Source organism: Ranitomeya imitator, chromosome 2, assembly GCF_032444005.1.
Source record: "Ranitomeya imitator isolate aRanImi1 chromosome 2, aRanImi1.pri, whole genome shotgun sequence".
Lineage (NCBI taxonomy): Eukaryota > Metazoa > Chordata > Amphibia > Anura > Dendrobatidae > Ranitomeya > Ranitomeya imitator.
This window is the reverse complement of record NC_091283.1, coordinates 442,936,099-442,959,493: the sequence shown is the minus strand read 5'-3', so window position 1 is coordinate 442,959,493 and position 23,395 is coordinate 442,936,099. Positions and strand designations below refer to the sequence as shown.

Genomic DNA, 23,395 nt, shown 5'->3' with positions numbered 1-23,395 from the left:
ATACAAAACTATGTAAAGCAGTTAATACAAGAGAAGATAGTATTCTGCTACAGATGGATCTGGATAAGTTGGAAACTTGGGCTGAAAGGTGGCAGATGAGGTTTAACAATGATAAATGTAAGGTTATACACATGGGAAGAGGGAATCAATATCACCATTACACACTGAACGGGAAACCACTGGGTAAATCTGACAGGGAGAAGGACTTGGGGATCCTAGTTAATGATAAACTTACCTGGAGCAGCCAGTGCCAGGCAGCAGCTGCCAAGGCAAACAGGATCATGGGGTGCATTAAAAGAGGTCTGGATACACATGATGAGAGCATTATACTGCCTCTGTACAAATCCCTAGTTAGACCGCACATGGAGTACTGTGTCCAGTTTTGGGCACCGGTGCTCAGGAAGGATATAATGGAACTAGAGAGAGTACAAAGGAGGGCAACAAAATTAATAAAGGGGATGGGAGAACTACAATACCCAGATAGATTAGCGAAATTAGGATTATTTAGTCTAGAAAAAAGACGACTGAGGGGCGATCTAATAACCATGTATAAGTATATAAGGGGACAATACAAATATCTCGCTGAGGATCTGTTTATACCAAGGAAGGTGACGGGCACAAGGGGGCATTCTTTGCGTCTGGAGGAGAGAAGGTTTTTCCACCAACATAGAAGAGGATTCTTTACTGTTAGGGCAGTGAGAATCTGGAATTGCTTGCCTGAGGAGGTGGTGATGGCGAACTCAGTCGAGGGGTTCAAGAGAGGCCTGGATGTCTTCCTGGAGCAGAACAATATTGTATCATACAATTATTAGGTTCTGTAGAAGGACGTAGATCTGGGTATTTATTATGATGGAATATAGGCTGAACTGGATGGACAAATGTCTTTTTTCGGCCTTACTAACTATGTTACTATGTTACTATGTTACTATCTATCTATCTATCTATCTATCTATCTATCTATCTATCTATCTATCTATCTATCTAATATATATCTGTCTATTAACTATCTATCATCTACTGTATCTACCTATCTTGTAAAATATGCATTTTTGTATGTTAGGTCAGAGCATCAACCCTAAGCTAGCCGGTTTGGTTGGGATTAATGGACCTCACAACAAGCAGCCGTTCATGGTGGCCTTCTTTAAAGCTACAGAGATTCATCTGCGAAGCATCCGATCAACAGGTGGGAAGCAGCGCAACCAAAACAGATCCAAAGGACCAAAGAACCAGGAGGCACTGCGGGTGGCAAATATAGCAGGTACGTACAGTGCTTTGGTCACTGTGGACATCCTCCTGATCAAAGGGTTAGAAAACATTTCACCTCCTGCAGGAGAGAGGGAATAATCGGTGGATGGATTGGATTTGCCGATTTAGCAGATCAGAAGCATCAGTCCTACCTAAAATCACCTTTCTGTATTTGTTCTCAATTTTTACAGAGAACACAAGCACAGATCAGAAGCAGGCCTGCAAGAAGCATGAGTTATATGTCAGTTTTCGGGACCTGGGATGGCAGGTAAAATCATTTTCATTTTAGTTCATTTTTGGGGGCTTATTGGCAAAGACCTCATTAAAATCTGATCTGCCCAGAGCAGCACTGGGCCCTTTCAATCACGGAGAGGCTTGTTTGACCATCAGTCTATTCATCCTCCTTCCTGGTTGTGGGCCAGTAAAAAGGGGGCCAGGAGCCTTTCATTCTGCCTGTCGCCACAGCTGTCAGACTCCCACCGATCTAGCATTTATTTATTGCCTATCAGTGGAAGATAAATGCTTCCAGCTGGAATGCCCCTTTAACAAGGCAGAACATTTTTAGGAAGACCATCACTTAGCATCCAGTCTGCCAAATGACAGACCACTCCAATTTATAGCCAGTATAGAATAAATAATTTCTTGGGCTGTAGTCTGGGCCTTTCCACACCATGTTAGGGCCAAATGGTGATATCTGTCATTCTGTGCAGGTGCAGGAGGGTCAAGCGACTTACATTTCGGGGACACATTTAAAAATTTGTTCTCGTCTGCATAGATGGATATTGTGAGATAGTTCTAGTAAATACAGTTTGACAAAGTGGAGTTTATCATGATGTGTGGGCTGCAAACACGGAAAGGATGGGTTCCAGACAGTGTAAGTGAAGGAGATGTGGACAATAACTGCCACATTCCTTTCCCTGAAGACACCTATAGCATCATGTAGATAATGTTGTGCATTGTTTATATATATATATATATATGTATATATATATATATATATATATATGTGTATATATCTATATATATATATATATATATATATATATATATATATATATATATAGTGCTTAAAAGTTTGGTTTGGGCACCCCTGGTCAAAATTAGTGTTATTGTGAACATTTAAGCAAGTTGAGGATGAAATGATCTCTAAAAGGCCTAAAATTAAAGATGACACATTTCCTTTGTATTTTAGGCAAAGAAAAAATATATATTGCAATTTTTCACACTTTAAAAATTCCAAAAAGGAAAATGGGCCAATGCCAAAGTTTGGCTACCCTTGGAGATTTGTGTACTCAACTTTGACAAAGGTTTCAGACTTTAGTTAGTCTGTTAAGGTTATGGCTTGTTCACTATCATCATTACAAAAGACCAGGTGGTGCAAATTTCCGATCTTTGTAAAAAGCCGCCTCCTATAACCTTGTACCTGTGACGCCCAGGAGACCGGGATACCCAGCACCGGACCAATGGAGTCTGTCTCTTGAGGGGGATGTCACGGGTGGCTTGACCCGGTGCTGTGGCCTCAGGCAATGCACAGTGTAAGGGGTATCATGAGGGGACAGGCACTTACTTGATCAGCAGCAGGTTCTCCCAGCGGTGACGATCTCGATCCTGGATAGATGGCTATTGTCCAAATGAAAGACTGAGGCACTGAAACGTTTAACCAGTTTACTTTAACATAAAAGGATTTACAACCAGTCCTGTCACCGGAGTCTGTATGGGAACTCTGAGTTACTTTGACCCTGCCGGGGTCTTCGCCTCTTATTGTGCGCAATTTCTGTGTGGCCCTGCTGCTGTATGTGAACTGGCTGCCGGCCCAATCTGTCCCCTCCGGGTCCTGGTTCGACGGGCAACCCGAGTCCTTTTATCAGTTTACCCCCTCTGGGAGTACCGCTGAACTCTGTGTCTGTTGCTGCATCCGACCCTAGTGAAGCTGATATCACCTCACGTTTTTCCGGTTGCTGTATTATATATAATGAATACAGCCACGGATCCGGTATCCGTCTTTGCGCCTGTTCTGGGTAGTGATTAATGCTACCCGGTTCTCACAATGTCCTTTTTCTCTATCCCTCTTCTCCTCAGGCCGGTGATTTAGGCCTGGTAACAGTCACAGGGCTGTTAGAGATTCAACTGTATGACCTCTCACTATCAGCTCCTTGGCCCAACTGCCATTTCTTCTCTCAGACCAGAATGGATCAAGGGGAGTCTCTGGAGCTCACCCTTCTGGCCGGAGGTGGTAGTGCAGTCTTGCTATTTTAGTATTTGTACTTACTGTCAGTAACTATTTTTGTGGCAAATACCCCTAGGGGTGCCACATTCCAAAAAACAGCAGCCATGGGTTCTTCTGATCATCTGCCTAGCACTCTGAAAATGAAAATGGTGGAGGCCTGTCCACAAAGCAGGAGAAGGCTATAAGAAGATAGCAAAGCGTTTTCAAGAAGCCCTTTCCTCATTTCGAAATGTAATTAAGAAATGGCAGTTAACAGGAACAGTGGAGGTCAAGATAAGAGCTGGAAGACCAAGCAAAATTTCAGTGAGAGCTGATTGTAGGATTGCTAGAGAGGCAAATCAAATCCCCCATTTGACTGCAAAAGACCTTCAGAAAGGTTTAGCAGACTCTGGAGTTGTGGTACATTGTTCTATCGTTCAGAGACACCTGTACAAATATGGCCTTCATCAGAAGAAAACCTCTCCTGCGTCCTCACCATAAAGTTCAGCATCAGCAGTATGTGAAAGAACATCTAAACAAGCGTGACGCATGTTGGAAACAAGTTCTGTGGACTTATGAGGTGAAAATGGAACTCTTTGGCCAAAATGATCAAAGGTATGTGTGGAGAAAAAAGGGCACAGAATTTCCGGAAAAGAAAATTTAGCTAACCATTAAGTATGGGGGTGGCTCAATCATGCTTTTGAGTTGTATTCATTTAAATTTCAACACAATCTTGATGCAAACATAACACCATCTGTAAAAAAGCTGAAAAGTTAAAAAGAGGATGGCTTCTACAATTGGATAATGATCCTAAACACACATCAAAATCCACAAAAGACTACCTCAAAAGGCATAAGCTGAGAGTTTTACAATGGCCCTCACAGTCCGCTGATCTGAACATCAATGAAAACCTGTGGCTAGACTTCAAAATAGCAGTGCATGCAAAACATCCCAGGAATCTCACAGAACTGGATGAATTTTCCAACGAAGAATGGATGAAAATCCCTCCAACAAGAATCGAAAGACTCTTGGCTGGCTGCAAAAAGCATTTACAAACGGTGATACCTTTAAAAGGGGTGCTACTAGATATTAATCATGCAAGGTGCCCAAACATTTGCATCGGCCCATTTCCCTTTTTTAATTCTCAAAATAAAAAAGATGAATATATAATATGCAAATTGCCTCTTCTGAGAAAAAGAGGACTTAAACTCTATAGCGCCACCTGTTGGAAGTAGCGATCCTACAAGTCACAATCAACCCTTTAAACGAGTCGTGCAATATGACTTCGGATAAAAGCCAAATCAGTATCTTAATTCGCAGACACGGTGTTTCGGGCTGTTGGCCCTCGTCAGTGCGAAGCATGAGAACTAATTTGGCTAGGTGAGAGGCTCTGGACTCGGGTCTAAGGGGAATTGTTTCTCTTTATGGAGAGTGACATACCATCTCTGCTTGTCAAGGTACGGAGGCTTATTCGCCGTGTATATATATAAGCAAAATAAGAAAAGCAGCACAAAAAATAGAAAAAAAGTGGTCTTTATTGCCTGAACGGTGTGGCAACGTTGGCTTGAAAAAGGATTTTGTATCCGAAACGTTGCCACGCCGTTCAGGCAATAAAGTCCACTTTTTTTGTATTTTTTTGTGCTGCTTTTCTTATTTTGCTTACCGTATATTGTTGGAAGCCATTGGACTACTGGCTGGGAGAGCTTTGCACTACGGTTAAGGTATTTTTGGATGCTGTTCCAATTTTGTTCTTATATATACACGGCTCAAGAAAGTAAAGGGAACACTAAAATCTCACATCTTAGATATCACTGAATGAAATATTCCGGTTGCAAATCTTTATTCATTACATAGTGGAATGCGTTGAGAACAATAAAACCTAGATGAATGTAAATCACAACTAATATCCCATGGAGATATCCAAGCTGTACCGCGAAACGCGCATCCGGGGCTGCCGGATGAGGTGGGGTCTGCTCCCCTTATTCCTTAATGGGTAAGCGTGTATGATTGAGAGTACTATAGTGGACACTGGGCTATTGTATACAGTGATACTGTGATTTATATATTTTTGAATGACCCAGTTTATTGTTCATCTAGATCTATTTTTACACTTAATATTCGCATCCGAGGGATGAATGTTGCCACCTACATGTAATCCGGCGTACCGCCATGTTTCCTCTGCTATATCTCCTTGTTGTTATACATTGCATACAGCATGTATACTTGTATAGTATAGTTGTTATTTGTATTGTTAAATAAATAAACTTTGTACTTAATTTTTAAATTATGTTGCTTTGGACATCTGTACTCCATTTTTTCTTGGTTCTAATATCCCATGGAGGTCTGGAGTTGGAATGATGCTCAAAATCAAGGTGGAAAATCAAATTGCAGGCTGATCCAACTTCAGTGGAAATGCCCAAAAACAAGGAAATGATGCTCAGTAGTGTGTGTGGCCTTCACATGCCTGTATGACCTCCCTACAATGTCTGGGCATTGTCCTGATGAGGTGGTGGATGTTATCCTGAGGGATCTCCTCCGAGACCTTCAGTAACCCCTTCAAGATCGCAACCCTTTTTCATTTTTACATTTTCGTTTTTTGCTCCCCTTCTTCCCAGAGCCATAACTTTTTTTATTTTTCCGTCAATATGGCCATGTGAGGGCCATTTTTGTGGGACAAGTTGTACTTTTGAACGACACCATTGGTTTTACCATGTCTTGTACTAGAAAACAGGAACAAAATTCCAAGTGTGGTGAAATTGCAAAAAAAGTGCAATCCCACACTTGTTTTTTGTTTGGCTTTTTTGCTAGGTTCAGTAACTGCTTAAACTGACCTGCCATTGTGATTCTCCAGGTCATTATGAGTTCATAGACACCAAACATGTCTAGGTTATTTTTTATCTAAGTGGTGAAAAAAAAGCCAAACTTTTCTTAAAAAAAAAAAAAAAAAGAAATTGTGCAATTTTCCGATACCCATAGCGTCACCTTTTTTCGTGATCTGGGGTTGGTTGAGGGCTTATTTTTTGCATGCCAAGCTGACATTTTTAATTATATCATTTTGGTGCAGATACGCCCGTTATTGCATTTTAATGCAATGTCGCAGCGACCAAAAAACGTAATTCTGGCGTTTTGAATCTTTTTCTCGCTGTGCCGTTTAGCGATCAGGTTAATCCTTTGTTGATAGATCGGGTGATTCTGAACGCAGCGATACCAAACATGTGTATGTTTGATTTTTTTTTTTTATTGTTTTATTTTGAATGGGGCGAAAGGGGGGGGGGTGATTTAAACTTTTATATTTTTTTTTATTTTTTCATATTTTTTAATACATTTTTTTTTTACTTTTGCCATGCTTCAATAGCCTCCATGGGAGGCTAGAAGCTGGCACAACTCGATCGGATAAGCTACATAGAAGCGATTCTCAGATCGCTCCTATGTAGCTGAATTCATGCATTGCTATGAGCGCCGACCGCAGGGTGGTGCTGATACCAATCCGGCATCAACAACCATAGAGGTCTCAAGGAAACCTCTGGTTGTTATGCCGACACATCGCTGACCCCCGATCATGTGACGGGGGACAGCGATGAGCACATTTCCGATCCGATGGCCGGAAGCGCTAGTTAAATGCCGCTGTCAGCGTTTGACAGCGGCATTGAACTAGTTAAAGGGAACCTGTCACCCCCAAAATCGAAGGTGAGCTAAGCCCACCGGCATCAGCGGCTTATCTACAGCATTCTGGAATGCTGTAGATAAGCCCCGATGTATCCTGAAAGATGAGAAAAAGAGGTTAGATTATACTCACCTGGGCGGGCAGTCCGATCCGATGGGCGTCGCGGTCCGGTCCAGGACTTCCTATCTTCTTACGATGATGTCTTCTTGTCTTCATGCTGCGGCTTCGGCGCAGGCGTACTTTGTCTGCCCTGTTGAGGGCAGAGCAAAGTACTGCAGTGCGCAGGCGCTGGGCCTCTCTGACCTTTCCCGGCGCCTGCACACTGCAGTACTTTGCTCTGCCCTCAACAGGGCAGACAAAGTACGCCTGTGCTGGAGCTGCAGCGTGAAGACAAGAAGAGGATGTCATCGTAAGAGGATGGGAGGTGCTGGACCGGACCGCGACACCCATCGGACCGGACCGCAGCGGGAACAAACCTGGGTGAGTATAATCTAACCTCTTTTTCTCATCTTTCAGGTTACATCAGGGGCTTAGCTACAGAATTCCAGAATGCTGTAGATAAGCCCCTGATGCTGGTGGGCTTAGCTCACCTTCGATTTTGGGGGTGACAGGTTCCCTTTAATAGCGGCAGGTGGATCGCGATTCCACTCGCCGGTATTGCATGCACATGTCAGCTGTACAAAACAGCTGACATGTCGCGGCTTTGATGTGGGCTCAGCGCCGGAGCCCACATCAAAGGTGGAGAAGCGACATGTGCAGTACTAGTACGGAGCATGTCGTGAAGGGGTTTAACGCATCAATCAACTCCTGGACAGTCTGTGGTGTAATGCGGCGTTGGTGGATGGAATGAGACATGATGTCCCAGATGTGCTCGATTGGATTCAGTGCTGGGGAACGGGCAGGCAAGTCCATAGCATCAATTCCTTCATCATGCAGGAACTGCTGACACACTTCAGCCACATGAGGCCAAGCATTGTCATGCGTAAGAAGGGATCCAGGGCCCACCGCACCTGCATATGGTCTCACAATAGATCTGAGGATCTCATTCTGGTACCTACTAGCAGTCAGGGTACCTCAGGCTAGCACATGGAAGGCTGTGCCGCTCTCCAAAGAAAGGTCTCCTCATACCAATCCTGATTCACTGCCAAACCGGTCATGCTGGAGGATGTTACAGGCAGCAGCACGCTCACCACGGCATCTCCAGACTCTGTCACGTCTGTCACATGTGCTTAGTGTGAACCTGCTTTCATCTGTGAAGACCACAGGGCTCCATTGTCGAATATGCCAATCTTGGTGTTCTCTGGCAAATGGCAATCGCCCTGCATGATGTTGGGCTGTAGGCACAACACCCACTTGTAAACGTCAGGCCCTGGAGTCTGTTTCTGACAGTTTGAGCAGACACATGGGTGTTAGTGGCCTGCTGGAGGTCATTTTGCAGGGCTCTGGCACTGCTCCTCCTGTTCCTCCTTTCACAAAGGAGGAGGAAGCAGTCCTGCTGCTTGGTTGTTGAACCTCCTACGCCCCCCTCCATGTCTCCTGGTGTACTGGCCTGTCTCCTGGTATCTGCTCCCTGCTCTGGACACTGTGGTGACAGACACAGCTACCCTTCTTGCCACAGCTTGCATTGATGTGCCATCCTGGATGAGCTGCACTACCTAAGCAACTTCTGTGGGTTGTAGATAACACCTCATGTTACTGTACAGTACCTCTAGGGGTGAGAGCAATGACAAAATGCAAAAGTGACAAAAACAGCCAAAAAAGGATGAGAACAGAGAAATGGTCTGTGGTCACCCCTTGTAAACCCACTCCTTTTTATGGGTTGTCTTGCTAATTGCCTACTATTTCTAACTGTTATCTGTTACACTTGCACAACAGCAGGGGAAATTGATTCACATTCAGTGTTGCTTCATAACTCGATGGGTTGATTTCTCAGACGTATGATTGACTTGTAGTTACATTATGATGTTTAAGTGTTCCCTTTATTTTTTTGAGCAGTGTATATATTTTGCCTAAAATGCAAAGGAAATGTGTCATATATAACTTTAGGCTTTTTGTAGATCATTTAATCTTCAACCTGCTTAACTTTTCACAATAACTGTTATATATATACACTACCGTTCAAAAGTTTAGGGTCACCCAGACAATTTTGTGTTTTCCATGAAAAACTCATATTTTTATTATTCAAATGAGTTGCCAAATGAATTTAAAATCTAGTCCAGACATTCACAAGTTTCGGAAAAAAGATTTTCATTTGAAATAATAATTTTCTCCTTCAAACTTTGCTTTTGTCAAAGAATGCTCCCTTTGCAGCAATTACAGCATTGCCGACATTTGGCATTCTAACAGTTAATTTGCAGAGGTAATCTGGAGAAATTTCAACTTATGCTTCCAGAAGCCCCTCCCTCAAGTTGGTTTGGCTTGATGGGCACTTTTTGTGTACCATACGGTCAAGCTGCTCCCACAACAGCTCAATGGGGTTGAGATCTGGTGACTGCGCTGGCCACTCCATTACAGATAGAATACCAGCTGCCTGCTTCTTCCCTAAATAGTTCTTGCATAATTTGGAGGTGTGCTTTGGGTCATTGTCCTGTTGTAGGATGAAATTGGCTCCAATCAAGCGCTATCCACAGGGTATAGCATGGCGTTGCAAAATGGAGTGATAGCCTTCTTTATTCAAAATCCCTTTTACCTTGTACAAATCTCCCACTTTACCAGCACCAAAACACCCGCAGACCATCACATTACCTCCACCATGCTTGACAGATGACATCAGGCACTCTTCCAGCATCTTTTCAATTGTTCTGCGTCTCATAAATGTTCTTCTGTGTGATCCAAACACCTCAAACTTGGATTCATCTGTCCATAACACTTTTTTCCAATCTTCCTCTGTCCAATGTCTGTGTTCTTTTGCCAATATTAATCTTTTCCTTTTATTAGCCTGTCTCAGATATGGCTTTTTCTTGGCCACTCTGCTCTAAAGGTCAGCATCCCGGAGTCACCTCTTCACTGTAGACGTTGACACTGGCGTTTTATGTGTACTATTTAATGAAGCTGCCAGTTGAGGACCTGTGAAGCATCGATTTCTCAAACTACAGACTCTAATGTCCTTTACTTGTTGCTCAGTTGTGCAGTGGGGCCTCCCGCTTCTCTTTCTACTCTGGTTAGAGCCTGTTTGTGCTCTCCTCTGAAGGGAGTAGTACACACCGTTGTAGGAAATCTTCCGTTTCTTGGCAATTTCTTGCTTGGAATAGCCTTAATTTCTAAGAGTAAGAACAGACTGTTGAGTTTCACATGAAAGTTCTTTCTTTCTGGTCATTTTGAGAGTTTAATGGAACCAACAAATGTAATGCTCCAGATTCTCAACTAGCTCAAAGGAAGGTCAGGTTTATAGGTTCTCTAATCAGCCAAACTGTTTTCAGCTGTGCTAACATACTTGCACAAGGGTTTTCAAGGGTATTCTAACCATCCATTATCCTTTTTACACAAAGTACCATAAGAACACTGGAATGATGGTTGTTGGAAATGGGCCTCTATATGCCTATGAAGATATTGCATTACAAACCAGACGTTTGCAGCTAGAATAGTCATTTACCACATTAACAATGTATAGAGTGTATTTCTGAATCATTTAATGTTAGCTTCATTGGAAAAAATTGTGCTCTTCTTTCAAAAATAAGGAAATTTCTAAATGACCCTAAACTTTTGAACTGTAGTGTGTGTGTGTATATATATATATATATATATATATATATATCTACTATATGATTGTCTAAGGGTCACTTCCGTCTTTCTGTCCTTCTGTCTTTCTGTGTCACGGATATTCATTGGTCGCGGCCTCTGTCTGTCATGGAATCCAAGTCGCTGATTGGTCTCGCCAGCTACCTGTCATGGCTGCCGCAACCAATGAGCGACGGCCACAGTCCGATTAGTCCCTCCCTACTCCCCTGCAGTCGGTGTCCGCTCCATACTCCCTGCAGTCACCGCTCACACAGGGTTAATGCCAGCGGACCGCGTTATGCCGTGGGTAACTCACTCCGTTACCGCCGCTATTAACCCTGTGTGACCAAGTTTTTACTATTGATGCTGCCTATGCAGCGTCAATAGTAAAAACATCTAATGTTAAAAATAATAAAAAAATTAATCATTATATACTCACCTTTCGCGACGCTCCGGTGACCTCCGGCAGGTTCCAAGGATGGTATGGGAGAAGGACCTGCCATGATGTCACGGTCATGTAATCATAACGTCATCACAGTGCCTGCGCGAGAACGAACTGCCGTGACGTCACGGTCATGTGACCGCGACGTCATCACAGGTCCTGCGCGAGAATGACCTGCCATGACGTCACGGTCATGTGACCGAACTACAAGGGGCCCTCGGAAGGTGAGTATATGTTTATTTTTTATTTTTTAACCTGTGACATATGTGGCTGGGCAATATACTACATAGCTGGGCAATATACTACGTGACTGGCCAATATACTACGTGGCTCTGTGCTGTATACTACGTCGCTGTGCAATATACTACGTGGCTCTGTTCTGTATACAACGTCACTGGGCAATATACTACGTAACTTGGCAATATACTACGTGGCTGGGCAATATACTATGTCACTGGGAAATATACTACGTAACTGGGCAATATACTACGTGGCTGGGCAATATACTACGTCGCTGGGCAAAATACTACGTGGCTGGGCAATATACTACGTGGCTGGGCAATATACTACGTGGCTGGGCAATACACTACGTGACTGGGCAATATACTACGTGGGCTGTGCAATATACTACGTGGCTGGGCAAAATACTACGTGGACATGCATATTCTAGAATACCCGATGCGTTAGAATCGGGCCACCGTCTAGTATATATATATATATATATATATATATATATATATATATATATATATATGTCATGTGAAATATAGAAAATGTATTAAAAATGTACTGTGGTTTTAGTGTATAGTGTGAATAGACATGAATATGGTGGCGTACAGCATAGGGTAAGATATTGCTTAGGATCTAGGACATAAGATAAGCACAATAGCAATAGGCTTAGTACATACTGTTAAAGGATAGTAGCTGTAGTTAGCTGAAAGTATACGATAAGATACTGTTAATGTTTGGGACTAGCATATTTGTCTGGAGGAGCTTGGAACTCCAGGAAGACGAACGTTTTTGTGCGTCTAGGACCCATCGGTCCGGCACTCCTTGTTGTTGGCCGCGGGCGGCCAAAGGTTTATTTTGCCCCTTTCATATCACACTGGTTGAGGAACTTTGCGCTGAAAATGGGTTCTACACCTATAGATTTTGTCCTATACGGACTGTATCCCTGACCTACAGACTGCGCTCATGAACTGTTGAGCCATTGTTATATGGACTTAAGGGCCATTGTTTGAAAGGAAACATGGACTCGAATGGACATTAGTTCTAACCCGAGAGGACTAAATAATTCAAATATTGTGCAGGAGGAGGACTTGGTATGCAACCATCGACTGTTGGGCGGTTGTTATTATGTTGGCCAAGAGACTTGAGCTCTTTATTCCGTGGTCAGTGAATCTCCGGTTACGGACACTATATACCCCTGAAGGCAGAGCACGTTTGTTTTATAGTATTATCTATGTTAAGTGTATGAATTTCATTGATGTTTTTTGAGTCCCAAAATGGTTGAGAACGACCATGTTTAAAGAAGGGAGGAATGTAAGAGGTGTGGACAATAACTGTCCATTCCTTTCCCTGAAGACACCAATTGCGCCATGTAGATAATGTTATGCGTTATATATATTTAGTATAACTATGTACTGTGGTTTTAGTGTATAATGTGAATAGACTCTGATATGGTAGTGTACAGCATATGGTAACATATAGATTAGGATCTAGGACATAAGATAAAGACAATAGGCTTAGTACATACTGTTATAGGATAGTAACTGTAGGTAGCTGAAGGTATAGGACAAGATACAATATACAAAAAAAGGTTGCACTCTATCGTGCAAAAGCATGTTGAATATGAAATACATGAAATATGAATAGCAAAATGGATTTTTGAACATTAGGAAAAATATTTGTGAGACGCTTTGCGCAGAATTTGGCCAAATAGTGTGAGCCCATCAACCATCGTCAAGGTGGTCTCATTAATTTGATGGGTCCCTGACCTCCCTGTCCAAATGTGAACACTTACCTAAGGCTAATGTCTGTATGCATGGGTGAATGTGGACACCTCTCTCAGTAAAGCCTACACATATGGGTTGGCCGGAACCAAGTGTGATGATTAGATGTAATTAAAAACCACATGGTGAAGGGAGGAGTGCTCAATCAGTAAGCTGACATAGAATTGACAGAACATCCAAACTAGTGTGAATAGGGGCACACCAGGAGCAGCTACTGTACCTCCATATACAATATACAAAAAAAGGTTGCACTCTATCGTGCCAAAGCATGTCGAATATGAAATACATGAAATATGAATAGCAAAAGCAAAAATATTTGTGAGACGCTTTGCACAGAATTTGGCCAATTTTGGTATATTGTGTATGGAGGTAGCTGCTCCTGGTATGCACCTATTCACACTAGTTTGGATGTGCCAGTCGTTTTTCTGTCATTTCTCTGTCATAGGATAAGATACAGTTAATGTTTGGGGCTAGTCCACAGTGGGATAGGGCTAATGCTCATATAAAGCAGACTACTTCCTGATAGTTAATCAGATAGGGAAGTACAGTAACAAGTTCAAGTGCAATGGGCTGCTAGCAGGTGCAGTGCCTACATGATCTTTTCTATTGAGCTAGGGAGGGCTATTCTGAAACAGGCCAGGACCGCCCGGCCAGCTTCAGTGCAGTGCTTGCAAGCTAGACAGCAGTTGTGATCGGTTTCCTAGGCAACACATTATAAACTAAGAAAGTGTTAACAGCTCAAGAATGTCTGCATATTTTAATAAACAGTAAATTGCAAACTTGCTTGTTGATACAAGCTCTATCTGACAATATCCATCTATGAAGAAAGGAATAACTCTAAAGCAAATAGCTTAACGCTGGGAAACATTTACCATTGAGATGTACTAATTTGCCAAAGTCAGAGATCAACCTTTATAGACCATATTCACTGGAAATTAATCAACTAAATCCATGTGATTTAGTGTAAATAATCTGTTCGTTTCACACAGGACTGGATCATCGCTCCCGAAGGTTACGCTGCATATTACTGCGAAGGAGAGTGCGCTTTTCCTTTAAATTCCTACATGAATGCGACAAACCACGCTATTGTACAAACACTGGTAAGTTTAACATTCTTGTATGCACACGCAATATAGGTCATGAGGTTAAAGGGTAAAGGCTAGAAATTATTTTTGCAATTGTGCTGCTTTAAAAAGTTTGCACCATGTGGATTTCACAGACTCTTTGTTTCCCTGCACATTACTGGCTGCAGAAGTTAAAGGGGTTGTTCACTACTGTAAAATACCTTTTCAGTGTCCCAAATATTCCTAATAATTAAAAAAAAAAAATCAGTATCTGCTGATGAGCTCCAGAACTCACGTGATATAAAAAATGTCAAGAGGGGGACACAGCGCTCGGAGCATAACCGGTCTGGGAGGCAAATGTACTTATTTTTATCTTACTTGCCGTATTAGGGATATTGAAAAGAAGTTGTCCAGTCGTGAATAACCCCTTTAACTGGGACTCTACTATTCTGACACAGAGTTTGTAACACTTTTTATCTGTTTTTTTATTTGCTTATTTGTAACCACAGGCCATAGTTGAGTTTAATTTTGATGTGGTCGCAAATCAGCTGAGAGGAGCTGTAAAGAAGGGAGATAAGATTTATAATCTCTCATTCAAAACTGACAGATTCTCAGTTATATGAATTGTTCGGGAAAACTTTAACATTTTTTATCTAGGGGTGTAGCTGCTGAAAATAATAAACTCCCAGCGCTGTTCCCCCCTCCCTGCTCTGGTCTTATCAGTGGCAATAATGTCACAACAACAACGCACATGACCATTGCAGCCAATCAGTGACTTCAGTAGCTCTACTGATGTAGATTGTGTAAGTGAGCAGCTGAACCCAATGATTGGCTGCAGCGGTCATATGCTCTACAGCCTATCAACAAAGAGCAGAGCAGCCAGCAATATTCTGGAAAACAAAAACCTTTTTAAAAGCCAGAGACTACAAAATTCTTAAAGAATCCCAATTGCAAAAAATTATTTTTAACCCAAACTACATAAGTTTAAAGGGACTGTGTCACCTGAATTTGGAGGGAACAATCTTCAGCCATAGGGGCGGGGTTTTCGGGTGTTTGGTTCATCCTTTCCTTACCCGCTGGCTGCATGCTGGCTGCAATATTGGATTGAAGTTCATTCTCTGTCCTCCGTGGTACATGCCTGCACAAGGGGGCAGCGGATGCATTTTTCCAGCGCATCCGCTGCCCCATTGTGAGGTGCGGGGAGGTGGGGGCGGAGTTCCGGCCACGCATGCGCGGTCGGAAATGGCGGACCGTCGGCAGCAAAAAACATTACATGTAACGTTTTTTGCTCCCAGCGGTCCGCCACAACACGGCGCAACCGTCGCATGACGGTTGCGACGTGTGTCAATGCGTTGCAATGTGTCGCTAATGTTAGTCTATGGGGCAAAAACGCATCTTGCAGACAACTTTGCAGGATGTGTTTTTTCCCATAAACGACGCATTGCGACGTATTGAAAAAAACGCTAGTGTGAAAGTAGCCTAAAAAAAAAAAAGTAACTTAACATCTTTATACCCTATATTGAAGTTGTTGAGGATTAAAAAAACACATGGCTGCCTTTTTCCAGAAACAGTGCCATATCTGTCAATGGAATATGTCTGGTAATGCTGTCGAGCCTTATTGAAATGGGTGGGGCTGAGCCATTGTACAATACGGCCTATAGACAGATTTAGCACTGGTTTTATAGAAAGCAGTCCTGTTTTTCAAATTTTCAACAATCTTTTTAATGTAGATTTCTAGACATCTCCCTATAATTAAAGGTGTATTCACATGCTATTAAATTGCTTAAGTTAGTTAGACAGCATTAAAATAGTCAAGTTTGCAATTGACTTGCCTTGCTTTTTCTAGCTGCTGTCATTCTCCAGCAATGAGAGACTTTATCTTACATAGTGCAAAGCTGGGTCTGCAGAGCCTGGAATCTAGTGCATGCCCAGAGCAAGACTGAGAGTGTGCAGTAGCTACATTCCAGTAGAGAGGTTAACTATTTACATACCAGCCACCTCTTTCCAGCCCATTGATTTCTACATAGCAGTTATCTGCTCACCTCACTCCCCTTGCCTCTTAGATGCTAACAAGCTGCTGCTATAAATCTTGCAAAATCGCCTTGCTTCAGCATTGGCTTCTCCTAGACGAGTTCTCCTAATCATGGCTGCCAATGTTCAGAACTCTGTACTTGTTAAAATGCCCTATTATTTCAATATCTAAATATACTAATAACAGGGCACATTTCAGAACAAACCACTGATAGCTAAAAGTGTTACAGCAGGACTTGTGCTAAGCTTTATAGTTGTACTAATCCTACAGCTCTGCTTCTCACCAGCACTGTCACTCAAGGAGGAAAGCCCACCCTGCCAGAGACCAGGAGATGAAAGAGACAACTTGAAAATAACCCTTTAAAGGGACTCAGAAAGACTGTTCATTTCTAGCACAGGCACTCAGTGCACCCTTGGTACTGCCATACAATTAAATGTACCTTCCTACCTACTTCTTTTTGGTCTGCACCTGCTCTTTTCTTTCTCTATAAAGCCATAGCTGTCAATCAAAGAAGAGTGGGTGGAGATAGAGGGAAACCAAGTAGGTGTGAAGATTCATGTAAATGTTTGGGCACACTAAGGGTCCACCGAGTTCCTGTTCTTTGTTTGAACACTCATTCTGTGCTGACCTCTTTAAAACGAACCTGTCAGCAGACTACAGACACTGTCAGGTTGGCATTGTTATACTGATTAAAATAATACCTTGGTTGATGAAATCAGTCTTGTGGTTGTTGTGTAATCTTTATTTGTAGTTTTCAGTTAATGATATGCTCGTGCTCCAGGGCGGCCCATGGGAGGGTCTGTGGGCCGGGTCTTCATGTGGTGCTCTGTTTTTATATTCATCCTTTTGGGCTTATGACAGTTCACTGATGCTCCATGTTACATATATTATTGTGGGGTTACAAAATAAAAAAATAAACTTCATCAAAATGGCGTCGGTGGCTCATGCACTGTAACATAATACATGTGGCTATATGCATTTATGCTTTATTCCTACACTATTGTGAGGTAAAAAAAAATATCTTCATCAAAATGATAGATGATGGTGCACAGGCGTCAACGTCGGTGCCATTTTGGTTATAATAATTTATTTTTTCTACACCACGATAGTATAGGAATAAAGCATAAATACATGTAGGCATATTATCCATTTTATCATGCTACAGGGCAGGTGCCGGGGCTGTCGACATTTTGCTAAATGTAATTTTTTGTGTGACCCCACAATATTATATACAGTATGTAAAATAGGTGTCAGGTCAGTGAGGGATCAGTGACCTGTCATAAGCCCATACAGATGAATATCTAAGCAGAGCAGCACAGAAAGACCCTGCCCACAGCCCCGCCCACAGGCCGCCCCAGAGCACGAGAATATCATTTACTGAAAACTACAAATAAAGATTAAACAACTAACACAAGACGGATTTCATCAACCAAGGTATTATTTTAATCAGTATAACAGCGCCAACCTGACACTGTCTGTAAGTTACTGTGCACAATCCTGCTCACAGGTTCCCTTTAAGACAACTCTCAGACTAGCAGCGGTTTTCTTTCTGACTCTGCAACGCTTGCATTTTTACACAGCAGTCAGTCTGACCCCCCTGACTTTTGGGGGAATATGTGGAATAGATAAACATATATACATATAGTAATATACATTCTGTCTGTGTATTATCTTTAGGGGTGAAGTGCTTCATAACCAGCATTTGCTTTTCCATCTCCACACAGGTTCATTTTATAAACCCGGACACCGTTCCCAAGCCATGCTGCGCCCCCACCCAGCTCACTGCCATATCTGTTCTCTATTTTGACGACAGCTCTAATGTGATACTTAAAAAATACAGGAACATGGTGGTCAGGACCTGCGGATGTCATTAATAGTGAGAAAGATCCGCAGCCATATTCGATCCAACCAGTGAAAAACAACCTCCTGCACTCACCTGTCTCATCCGACCACTGAGGTCCTGTCCACTCGTGTTTCGTCTCATTCTGGACATAGCTTCTCGTCACAGCCGAGGATTGAGAACCAGCTCCAGTTCTGCCCCATGAGCGATACACAATCGTTATGTGTTCTGTACTATTTTCTGGGACAGACAGGGAGATAAAACATTCTGCAGTCATACGTCCACTTCACATTCTGCCTTGAGTTTGGAGTTCACAGTATTCTTGGATTTAGACGATTTTCCAATCTTATTTCTAGCTGTCAACACAAAACGAAGATTGATATTTGAAGACATTTGACTTTGGTCTGTTGCGTCAGATTGAAGTCACCAGCTGTCCATACATGAGACCTTCCTCAAAATGAGGTGATAGATAGTAACAAAGACAATACTAATGCGGTTGTCTGCTGCTGGTGTCAGAGCCGCAGAATCATGTCCTTGTACAGAATGGAAATAAATCAGTCTCCTTTACATCTTGAGGTACTAAAACCAATCCCATTGTCACATTTTTGGATGGATTTACCTACAAAGGGAAGGTTCATTAACTGGAGACCCTCACATGTCTCTAGGGCACTGAGTTATGCCATCAGCCTTTCTCTTAATTTCCATAAGAGACAAGTTGAAATAACTCGAAGATCAGGAACAATGTATATGGTGTTCCTTGAGCTGAGAACCTGAATCTGAAGTCTAGAAGTAAAAGAGTCATTAACATCAGAAATGCAAATGTTTAGGTCATGGGGAATCTCAATATTTAGATCAGGATGAGCGATTGGTACTTGAAAAAATGGTCAATGGTGCATCTTTACTTTCCCCCACTGTAAGATGGTGGATTTCCCAATAAAGCAGTGGCACTATAATTGAGATAAAGGTGGACCCATTGGATACATATATCATCAAGTATTGTATCCTTTTTAGTTGGAGGATTTACTCAAAGATTCCGAAAACTTGAAAGCAGATGAAGGTTCGGGGGATCTGTCATTGGCATTGTAAGAACCACAGTGTCTGACTGCTAGAATAAAGAGGCTATAGATGATCCTTCGAAGATGATGTCGGTTTGCGGCAATTTAGAGATGCCAAGTTATGCCAACTGGTTTCCTATGAATTTACAATGGGTAACTCGTTGACATGAATCATGATCATGGTAACTGATAGTAAGGACATTCTGCTAATCCAACACGCAAGTGTCTTGATGGATTAACAAGATGGTGCTTACTAGTCTAGCATTGTCTCGTTGGAAGACCTTCCGCAGGTTAATGATATTTTCAGTGTCAATGTTTTAGACCTAAGTGGACAGATGTTTGGAACTAGGTATTTTACGCTCCCCAAATAATGTACTACTGCAGCATAATGTACAGAGCTCTATTTGCCACTTATATGGAGTCGATATTTCTCTGAAGTTGGTCCTACCATCTGGCAGTACTTCATTGGTTAATCCAGATGCAGGAACATTGAGAAAGTGTTTCCTCACACTGGCTGCTACTGACATGAGTTATGGGTAACTTAGAGGTTCACCCTGACCTGCACATGTCCCATGGGCGTAGATTACCCACCTCTCCAACATGGAGCACCTAATAATGATTGATGATGGGGTAAGGTGACTCTGAGAATAACTCTGCTTTGTGACCTTCTAAATTTCCACCAGATGCTTCACTAAAGAATTTTAAATGTGACCGCTGAGCCTTCACCTCTCTCAGACCCCAGCGCAAATCAAGTTGTGTTTGGTCTGGTTTGTCCCCAATGGAATATATGTGACGTATACAGTCATGACTAGATTACATTACACAGAGTAAAATTCCTCCACTACCCATAATTCATCCCTCTGAAAGTAATCAGATGTGAAGAATTATTCAGTGGGTTGTACTAGAACATTTGGTCACGTAACCATCTGATGAACAGACCACAATGTGACAAGGGTGTGCAGTTAAGGATTTAATACACAGACACTTCAGGGAAAGGATAATGGCTCTTACATTTGGGGTAAGGCGCAATGACATTGAGACTTGGGGTACAGGACACTGACATGGAGTACAGGACACTGACATGGGGTGCAGGATAATGATGTTTCGGGTACAGGTTACTGACAACCTGAAACTTGGAGTACTGATTAATGACACTTGGCATACAGAACAATGACATTGACACTTGGCATACAGAACAATGACACTGACACTTGGCATACAGAACAATGACACTGACACTTGGGATACAGGACAATGACACTGACACTTGGGATACAGGACAATGACACTGACACTTGGGATACAGGACAATGACACTGACACTTGGGATACAGGACAATGACACTGACACTTGGGATACAGGACAATGACACTGACACTTGGGATACAGGACAATGACACTGACACTTGGGATACAGGACAATGACACTGACACTTGGGATACAGGACAATGACACTGACACTTGGGATACAGTATAATGACACTGGCACAGGACACTGACATGGGGTACAGAATAATAACACTTGGGGTACAGGACAATAACACTAACACTTGGGGTTCAGCACAATAACACTGACACTTGGGATACATGATAATGATACTGGACAATGACACTTGGGGTACAGGACAATATCACGGTTTCTGCTGGGGCATTGGCAGCATATCACACATACATTGAGCTTGTAGCACCCTGGCTGCTTATTGGGCATCAGTACCCCAGGTAGGAAGTCATTTCCGAACGGCATTCCTACATGGATAACTCAGGCTGTCCATCAGCTTCTTACAGGGTAGCACAGTTTAAGATTGTTTTTGAAAAGAAAACCAGTAACTCCAGTCTGACACCTCCCCCCACCAGTTCTCTGACCTTTCTCAGTGCTGGGAACCCACATCACTGGAACTAATACAAAGTGACACAGGCAACTTACATGGACCACTGAATCCCACTCATGACTGGAAATAGCATGTTAACCCCTTCGTGGGGGCACTCGGGTCACACTATAGGGGTAATATGACTATCACCTCTTGGAAGCATGAATGTCTCTGATCACCGGTTACAGAATGGTTGCACTTTGGCCTAAGAGAAACTTATAGCTGAGAGATATTATGAGATACAGTTAACAAATTGTGCTAAAGCCGTGTACTTCTGACCAGTCACATTGCTGGGGGTCCAGGGGCTGGGAATACCACAATGGTTTGGTCCAGCTTTGTGGAAAAAGGGCTGGGCATTTGTTCGCTGCCTCTTCTGTAAATTACATGATGATGGATAACCCCTTCAATTGACCTCTGATCATGGTGGGAGACCACCGGTAATGCCAGCTGAATGCCAAGAACTGGTATTCTCATTGCAAGATCTCTTTAATCTAGACCAGCTTGTTCTGTGACTGATTTTCATATCTCTTACTGACCATGTTCTGTAGACTGGTTGTCCTCTTCGAGAGGTCCACTCTCATGGAAGACCATTGGGATGTAGCTTTTCATAAATGATAAACCCCCTCTTCCGGTTTTATTCATATTGCCTAGTAAGCATGGGAGACTGTTAGGCCGGCGTCACACTAGCGAGTTTTACGGACATATGAGAGGCACAGAAAATATGCATTGCACACGGACCAATGATTTTCTATGGGGCAGCTCCTATCTGCCGTATTTTACGCATCCATATTAAACGGTATTGTACGGTCGTAGAAAATCGCAGCATGCTGCGTTTGTCACCGTATTGTAAATTATGAAGATGTGCCTATTCTGGCACTCTCTGGCCACTCTCTTCCCATTCCTACTAACATTAGTAGTGAGGAATATGCAAAAAAAAAGGTATATGACTGTATGTAAACCATGTCTCATATCATGTCGGGTTTGGGAAGGAGATAGGAAAAGCCGGCAATTGAATTACCGGCTTTTCTGCTATCTAACGCTGTATGAAATATACATATATATATATATATATATATATATATATAAAGGATTTGTGCTGTTCCATTTTTTATACTACTATATATATATATATATATGTATGTATAAATATATATATATATATACAGTAGGTGTGTATCTCACTGACATATATATATATATCCATTGTATGTCCGTTTTGCAAGCCGGCGAGAAAATCTCGCTGTACGGATGCCATATGAATTACATACGGAGGATGACATGCGCAAAATACGTTGCCACACCCTGCCTACAGATGACATACGGATCACTATTTTGGGAACATTTGTGCGTATTACGTCCGTAAAAAAACGGACCGTATTTTCATACGCCTAGTGTGACGCCGGCCTTAGGGTGACTACTGTCCGGGTGGTTGTTTCGAACTAGTCATATCAAGTTCATCCTCCTGTACAGTGCACTGCCTTACCATTCTACGCATCATTTTTTAAGTTACTCCAGCTTGAGGAGATTGTGTATGGAGAAGGATATTCTACCCACATTCCCCCTTGAAGACATGAGAATGGCTGTAATATGTATTATCACATGCATTATTGGTGTTGGTTTTGTATTTTGCCTGACAGTAGAGAGAGTTAGGGTTAATGTTTGGGACTAGCCCAGAGTTTGATGGGCTAAGGTGAAGGGACAGAAGCAGTTTCCTGTCAGGGCATTAGATATGGCCCAGCGTGCCACAGAAGCAGATTGAAGGTCTGACTAATGAGCAAAGCTGTATGATGTGGGTGTCCTGTTGTGACCTGGTGGTCAGGACAATAATGGACCTGGTGGTTAAGAGCACACGGAATGACCTGGTAGTTACTGATAATAAAGGACGAGCTCTGGGACGTGGAAACTCTGCTGACCGCAATCCCTAATCCTATCACACACACTAGAAATAGCCGTGGATTGCTCCTAACGCTCCCTATGCAACTCGGCACAGCCTAAGAAACTAGCTAGCCCTGAAGATAGAAAAATAAAGCCTACCTTGCCTCAGAGAAATTCCCCAAAGGAAAAGGCAGCCCCCCACATATAATGACTGTGAGTAAAGATGAAAATACAAACACAGAGATGAAATAGATTTAGCAAAGTGAGGCCCGACTTACTGAACAGACCGAGGATAGGAAAGGTAGCTTTGCGGTCAGCACAAAAACCTACAAAAAGACCACGCGGAGGGCGCAAAAGACCCTCCGCACCGACT

The 23,395-nt window shown here is 42.5% G+C and overlaps 1 protein-coding gene across 1 annotated transcript in view; it reads left to right on the top strand.

The window, feature by feature from the left end:
* BMP7 (bone morphogenetic protein 7) overlaps positions 1-18,789 on the top strand; it is a 123,105-nt gene extending 104,316 nt beyond the window's left edge. The window contains exons 4-7 of the mRNA XM_069750946.1: positions 1,061-1,258; positions 1,437-1,513; positions 14,276-14,386; positions 18,107-18,789. Coding sequence (XP_069607047.1) covers positions 1,061-1,258; positions 1,437-1,513; positions 14,276-14,386; positions 18,107-18,256 — 536 coding nt within the window. The 3' untranslated portion in view covers positions 18,257-18,789. The remainder of the gene's footprint in view (positions 1-1,060; positions 1,259-1,436; positions 1,514-14,275; positions 14,387-18,106) is intronic.
* The last annotated feature ends 4,606 nt before the right edge of the window (positions 18,790-23,395 follow it).